Source organism: Urtica dioica, chromosome 11 (genome assembly GCF_054948205.1).
Source record: "Urtica dioica subsp. dioica isolate 48M chromosome 11, U.dioica_male_clone48M_v1_H2, whole genome shotgun sequence".
In the NCBI taxonomy this organism is placed as follows: Eukaryota; Viridiplantae; Streptophyta; class Magnoliopsida; order Rosales; family Urticaceae; genus Urtica; species Urtica dioica.
The window spans coordinates 15,557,696-15,565,395 of NC_142766.1; the positions used below are offsets into that span (position 1 = coordinate 15,557,696).

Consider the following 7,700-nt stretch of genomic DNA (forward strand, 5'->3'; position numbering starts at 1 on the left):
AGCTGCGTCGTCATTGATCACTGATATAGATATATAGTTTAGTGGTGTGACTCTTGGTTATTAAAAAAAGGGTAATTAAGTTAAATGGCCTCCCGAAAATAAGTAATTGTTTTTTAGCCCACATTTTGTTAATTTATGGTTAATAGCCATTTGGATTTATTAACAGTCAAAAGTAGACAGGATTGCCCTTTGTTATTCCCGCTCATTATTTTCAGCGTAATAATTTAAATGGAAAAAAAAAATTTCGACCATAACTACCTCGCATAAATCAAGGGAGCATTTAAAACTCCATAAATGCATATCTAACCCCTCTCTCATTATCTTTCCAACGTAAATAAATATCAAATCTTCAGAAATTAGAATTCTTCCCTCACCTCTCTGTTCATGCGCTCCAGGCCGTAATCCACGTGCTCTGCCAGAAGCCCTCCGTGCATGAACACCGAATCCCCCATCACCACCGCCGTCACGGCTCTTCCAGGCCACGGCGCATCACGATTGGCGAGGCCGAAGGATTGGCGAGCCTTGTGGAGAAAAAGAGGTTGTCTCTGAACGAGATCTTGACCGCGAGAAACAGCCCGTGATTCCTCCCCGACGATGGCGCTCAAGGTCATAGCCGCCGATTCATCCCCGGTGATGGTTTTCAAGATCGGCATGAACTCCGGCAAAGCCTACTTACAAGTGGAACACCATGATTCGAGGTTGTTACATGACCGGGATTGCAAAAGGCCAGCAAGAAGGCTCCGACGCCCAAGGAAGATGGGTCGGTGATTGGCTACACGAGGAAGATGAGTTTCAATGGTTATTTGGTTGTACATAATAGGATGATTCGTTTTTGTTCGGATAGTGTATATTTGTGTAAATACAAAGCATATTTACAGTGTATTCGTGTAAAAACAAAGTATATTTACAGTAAATTCGTGTAAATACAAAACATATTTACAGTATATTCATTGTAAATACAAAGCATATTTACAGTATATTCATTGTAAATACAAAGCATATTTACAGTATATTCGTGTAAATAAACCGGAAAAAATTCTGGAAATATTTTGGACGTTATAAAATTATGAATGTATGGAAAACAAAATAATATCAATAAATGAAGAATATTTTCCAAATCCACACGTCCAAAAATTCAAAAAAAACCAGGTTAACTACTTTCCTAATCGGTTTGATTAAAAAAAAATAAAAAACTGCCTAAATGAAACAAATTAGTTAAGTCAACGCTGAAATTTCTCTATATCCACACGTCCAAAAATTCAAATAAACCAGATTAACTACTTTCCTAATAGGTTTGATTCAAAATTAAAAAAAAAAAAAAAAACTGCCTAAATTATAATTAATAAGGGCAAAGGTGTAAAATTATTTCAATTAATGAGATGACACGTAAGCAACTAGGTTATTTACAGATTATTTACAAAACGCTGGCCAAAATTAAATTGCTATGGATTGGGTGGCTTACGCAACCAATTTGTATTTATGTGATTTTCAAATTTTTGCAGCGGTCCTGTACTTTGAGTCTGTTCTACGTTACATTTTTTTTAAAGTAGTCTATCTTCTTTGATTTTTGTCTTAACTTACGAATTGCAAAACAAATGCTCGTAGCCAAATTTCATTACAATTCAAGGAAAATATCAACCATATCCCATGAATTTAGTCTAATGTCGCTTTGATACCATGTATATTCAAATGTATCTTAATCATACCTTCAACAATCAGTTTATTTTTAAACTATCTCTTATGTTTTATTAAAGTTGAAAACTAATCAATTGTGCAAAAAAAAAAAAAAAATTCTTTTTTTTTAATCAAGGGGAACCAGTGAGCAATGAGCTATAGCCTATATGTACTCGGTAATTTATCAAATTTTGTTTATAATATAATGAACTGTAAAAAAAAAATACTGAATATGCATGTGGTAAAAAAAAAAAAAAAATCACCCAAAGCATGAAATTTTTTACATTAAAAAATTAAATAAAAATTTACTTTTGAAAGCTTTACTCGGAATAAGCCATGTCAGTAGATTGAAGGCCGTTGATAGGCTAACCAGCCAGTAAATAATTGATAACCAACAAACCAGTCGTTGTATACAAACACAACAGTTGGCGAGGACTTTTAGTTTTGGTAACTGTTGCTATGCAAAAATTCAATGCCAAGTTCACAGACTACACAGCCAGTCAAATATGGCGACCCAGGACATGGAAAACTAGTCGTTGTACACAGAAATTTGCGATGGAATTTTGTTCGAGATAACAGTGGCAAGTAAATGCTCAACAACGGCAAAGAGATTTTAAAGGCAGACGAACTTTGGTGGTCAAATCGATTGAAAACAATGGAGGCGTTATTGGTGCCAGTGATTGAGAAACTGACAGATTTGCTGATCGATGAAGTGAAATCGCTGAGAGGAATCCGTGGGGAGGTTGAGAGCCTGAAAGACGAGCTGGAGATAATCCAACCTCTGCTCAAAGACGCTGAAGCCAAGTCGGCGAAAGGAGAGACGAGCGACGCCGTGAATGCGTGGGTGAACCAGATCCGCCTTCAAGCCAATCGCATTGAAGACCTTGTCGACAACTACCGTTACCATCTCACTGAACTCCACAACGAGGAAGGGTTCACAAGCTATCTCCGCAGAGTCAAATATCTGAAGCCACGTTGCAAGTTCGCATCGGAGATTGAGATCATAAAGCGGTCATTGCACGACATCAAAGGCCGGGGAATGGGATACGGGTTGAGACCGCTGGATCGGACCCGGCCGAGTCGGGGATGGGCCGGCGAATGGCGCGTTGATCCTCGGGTGGAGTCGCTTTTAGTAGAGGAAGAGGACTTTGTCGGAATTGCTTCTGTGAGGGACGAGGTCATCGAGCAGCTGGTGGAAGGTCAGTCGGAGTTTCTTGTAATTTCGTTTGTGGGCCAAGGCGGCGTTGGGAAGACCACACTCGCCAAGAAAGTGTTCGACGATGGAGCCGTGATGCGACACTTCGAATCTGCCCGAGTGTGGGTCACAGTGTCTCAGCCATACAACGCGAAGAAGATTCTGGAGACTCTTGCAGAGAAGCTTCATGTGGGACAGCGAGGAGAAGGCAACACGGTGGAAGATCTGATCGTACTTTTGAGGAGCCATCTGCGAACAGAGAGGTACCTCATTGTTTTCGACGATGTGTGGGAAGAGAGCTTTTGGGACGAAATAAAGCTTGCTCTGCCTCGCAACAATAACGAAGGGAGCAGAATTGTGATCACGACCCGGAACAGCTCAATCGCCAATCACTGTAAAAACTCGCCTCATGATCTCATTCGACAAATCAGACCTTGGCCTCAAGCGCCGGCTTTCGAGCTGTTCTGCAAAAAGGCTTTTCGGTCCGAGTTTCAAGGCAGTTGTCCCAACGAGCTGTTGGAATCTTCAATGGAGATCGTTAGTAAATGCCAAGGTCTGCCTCTTGTTATCGCTTCCGTCGCGGGGTTATTGGCAACAAAAGAGAAGACGCTCTTTGAATGTGAAAGAGTTCTTCGCGATCTTAACTCCAAGGTCGGAATGAGCTCCGAGCTAAACCGAGTTCACAAAATTCTGTCCCTAAGTTATGACGATTTGCCTCACTCTCACAGACCATGTTTCATGTACATTTGTCTATTTCCAGAAGATTATTCAATCGCGGAGGAAAGACTGTACCGGTTGTGGACAGCAGAAGGTTTTATCAAGGTCAAAGGAGACAAAACCTCGGAAGAGGTCGCCAGAGAATATCTAACCGAGCTCCTTAGAAGAAACTTGATCTCGCTTGACCAATTAGAAACGTTCAAAGGATCAGGTAACTTATTTCGCGTCCATGATTTAATGCGCGACGTAATCTTATCAAGGGCTGAAGATTTGAGCTTTTTTAAAATCTGGGATGCGAAAGCATCAAAATTCAGAGGCAACGGTCGCCGTTTGGTTATCTCCTGCGATGCTAAGAAAGCATTAGAAAATGTAGAAACCTCTGGGGCTCGAACTCTTCTCTCTCACACTTCCGACGATCAACTGACAGACACTTTCATGGCTTCTTTGTTTCAAAAGTTAAAGCTTCTTGAGGTCCTGGATTTCGAAAGCTCGCGGATCGAAACTCTCCCGAGAGAGCTCGGAAGAATGCTGTTGTTGAAGTACTTGAGCCTGTCGAACACAAACGTTAAGTCGCTGCCCAAATCCATCGGCAAGTTGCGAAACCTGTATTCCTTGGACATCAGAGGCACATTGATAACTGAACTTCCAAAAGAGATCAACAAGCTCAGAAATCTAAATCACATAATTGTGTACCGTAACACCCAAAACCCCAAAACAAAGTTCGATTACGCCATCGGAGTGAGGCTACCAGAAGGCTTCGGTGGTAATCTTCCCAGTCTTCAAACTCTCGCGATCGTGGAAGCTTGTCCCAGCCAAATGAAAGAGTTGGAGAAGCTGGAGAGGCTGACGTCACTCGTCGTTGTGAGGTTGACCGCGGATCTGACCCTTGCTCTCTGCGCTGTCATCGGGAAACTGAACCGCCTCGAATCGTTGACTTTATGGGCAGCCAACGAGGCGGAACCCTTATCTCTGCAACACGTGTCATCACCGCCGCTTGGGCTCCGCCAGCTCATGTTGGTCGGCCGGCTGGAGAGGCTTCCGAGCTGGATCTCCGAGCTCCAGAGCCTCTGCAGATTGTCGTTGTTCTCATCGAGGCTGACCGGAGAGGCGATCGAGGCGCTGAAGGGCTTGCCCAGCTTGGAGAGACTTCGCTTGGATTCCGACGCCTACGAGGGAGAGGAGTTGTGTTTCGAAGAGGGTGGGTTTCGGAGACTCAAGTCACTGATGTTGTACGAGTTGGGGAATCTGAGGGCGGTGCAGATTGAGAGAGGAGCTTTGGTTGTCCTCGAACAGCTTTCGATAGAGGATTGCCCGGGGCTTCAAGAGGTCCCTTTGGTCCAACACCTGAAAAACCTTAATTATGCGCAGGTAAACGGCAATTATATTATCTGATTATAATCTCCGATTATTTATTTGCTCATTTTTTTTATCATCAGCAGCGGCTTCTCATTTCTTGAACAAACTTCTGGTGGGTGCTGTTTCACCATGTATAGTCAGTTTTTATTTTTTTGACAATTTATGTGTAGTCACTAGGATTTTGAATAAGTAAAGCTCATCTCCGCTCCATTAAAAAAATACAGTGTGTACTCTTATCTCATGCAATATGATATCTAGTACACGAGGTTTTCTTCTATTTTATACCCAACAATAAATAATTATGGTGCTGAATTATAAACATAGAGATTATCCTGGTCTATATTTTATATATGGTTGCTGTAGATAATTATACATGGTATATGTGGCTGTGTTATTTTGATTTCCGTTGTAGATAAGAATTTTAATCTATACTCGTCGCTTATTGATATGAACTCATCGGAGGAATTCGTCGGAGTTCAATTTTGAGCGGACCGTCTATCGAAAGGTTCGGATATAAACGAATCTTTCATGCTCGAAACATTCGAATTAGAATGGATCGAATGATGTCACGATGAGTTGCGAAATTCCCATCAATAAATCAACGAACGCCACAACAACTCGGCACAATTATGGATAAGTTCAAATTGAGAGGGTGTAGTTTTCTCTTTGAGAAAATTATGGCATAACACTCACTTACTTAGTCAAACCACTGAACGTAAAATAAAAAAAAATAAAAAATTTAACATATGGCAAATGAAAATGTGAATACAAAGCTAAAATTTACAACCAAATGGAAACGCAAAAAGAACGTAGAAGGCAAATAAAAATGAATAGTTTATCACTACATCGAAGGCAAATAAAAATGAATAGTTTATCACTACATCGAGAATGAGTTTAGCTCTGATATCGTGTTAAAGTATCATGGAGTTCCATCTTAAAACCAATTAGCAATAAGAAGAGTAACCCATGACCTTTATAAGGAGCGCAAAAGATACATCTCCAGTCGATGTGGAACTTCCTGATAAAATCGCTATGGTAAATGTAAGTTAATTAGCCCAATAAATATAAGTTGTATATAACCTCAACTCTGAGAAGGTAAATGGAATTTTTGTCACCTGATTATTTTCTCCAGTTATTTATTTGCTCATGTCATAAGCTTATGGGGGATTAACTGGTCTTACTTCAGATTGTTATTTTCTTTTGAATTAATTTAGTTGCATTGTAGTTATTGTAGCACTGTCTTAATAGTTGAAGACTGGCAAGAACAGAAATGTATTCCAATATCTCCTTTATTGCAAGATTGGATCATTTTACTTTAAAACCATTCAATTAAGTTAGTCGTTTTCGCATAGGAATTTTATGAGTTTTCATAAAAGAATGCATATGCATCAGTAAAAATATCTAAAAGTGCCATGATTTGTCTCCCAAGTCCCCGATTCGGTCCCGAATAGGACTATAATAGTTGAGATGGAATGAGATCTACCATGTCTTGTATGCTTATATTGACGGCTTCGACTCTGACTGCTTTGGACTCCACCGTGGTCATCGCTGAGGACTTTAACTCTAACCGCTCAGTCTCGTGGGTTCACACGTGGACGCTCTCCCATGGGATTATCGCCCAGGTTAGGGAGTTCTAAAACAATACCCTCACCTGCCTTGTCTCCGGGGCTGTAGTGGCAGCATCGTCTGTGGCCATGTCCACAGAGATTAGGAATAAAAATAATAGGAAATGACAGAGCAAGCTGTGTGACTAATCATTCTGTGCGCAGATTGAAAGAGGTTGGTGTTACCGGCCCGTCCCGACCCGGCGAAGTGAAGACGAGAGCGGCAACGGCCAGTCCGAGGGCTTGCCTCGGCCGCTGGCCGGCCCAAGGGCCTGACCCGGCCATTGGCCGGCCCTGGGCCTTCCCTCGGCGCATGGCCGGCCCTGGTAGTACGTTTAACAAACCATCTGCGAACAAAGAGGCACCTCACTGTTTTCGACGATGTGTGGGAAGAGAGCTTCTGGGACGAAATAAAGCCTACTATGCTTCGCAAACACAATGAAGGGAGCAGAATCGTGATCACGACCCGGAACAGTTCGATAACTGCTCACTGTAAAAACTCGCCTCGCGATCTCGTTCGACACATCAGACCTTGACCTCAAACACCGGCTTTCGAGCTGTTCTACAAAAAGGCTTTTGGGACCGAGTTTCCAGGCGATTGCCCCAAATAGCTGTTGGGAACTTCCATGGAGATCGTTAGTAAATGCCAAGGTCTGCCTTTGGTTATTGCTGCCATTGCTGGGTTAGCGGCAACGAAAGAGAAGACGCTGTTTGAATGGGAAACAGTACTTAATAATGTTAACTCCAAGGTCAAAATGAGCTCCGAGCTGACCCAAGTTCATAAAATTCTGTCCCTCAGTTATGACGATCTGCCTCACTCCCTCAGACCATGTTTAGTGTACATTGTAAGTTTCAGAGAATAAAATTCTTGTTGATCTTGGCTCTAAAGGCCGAAATATATAGACAAAGAATCCTAAAAAAGAGGAAAAATAGGAACTAAAATAGGAAACTTAACTAACCCTAGACTGATTCTAATCTTCGAGTATTTACAGCATAATTACAGAATATTACATAATTAATTTCCTATTTTCTACACTCCCCCTCAAGTTGGCTCATAAATATCAAACATGCCCAACTTGCTTACAAGAAATTCAAAAACAGACCTAAACAACCCTTTAGTCAAGATATCCGCAGTTTGCTCCTTAGTAGTAACA

At 41.6% G+C, this 7,700-nt stretch overlaps 1 protein-coding gene across 1 annotated transcript; it reads left to right on the plus strand.

Annotated features, from left to right (window-relative positions):
- The first annotated feature begins 2,329 nt into the window (after nucleotides 1–2,329).
- Nucleotides 2,330–4,978, plus strand: LOC149381610 (disease resistance protein RPM1-like). The gene has a single exon (XM_089601394.1). It carries the CDS (start codon nucleotides 2,330–2,332, stop codon nucleotides 4,976–4,978), a length of 2,649 nt encoding a protein of 882 aa, XP_089457520.1.
- The last annotated feature ends 2,722 nt before the right edge of the window (nucleotides 4,979–7,700 follow it).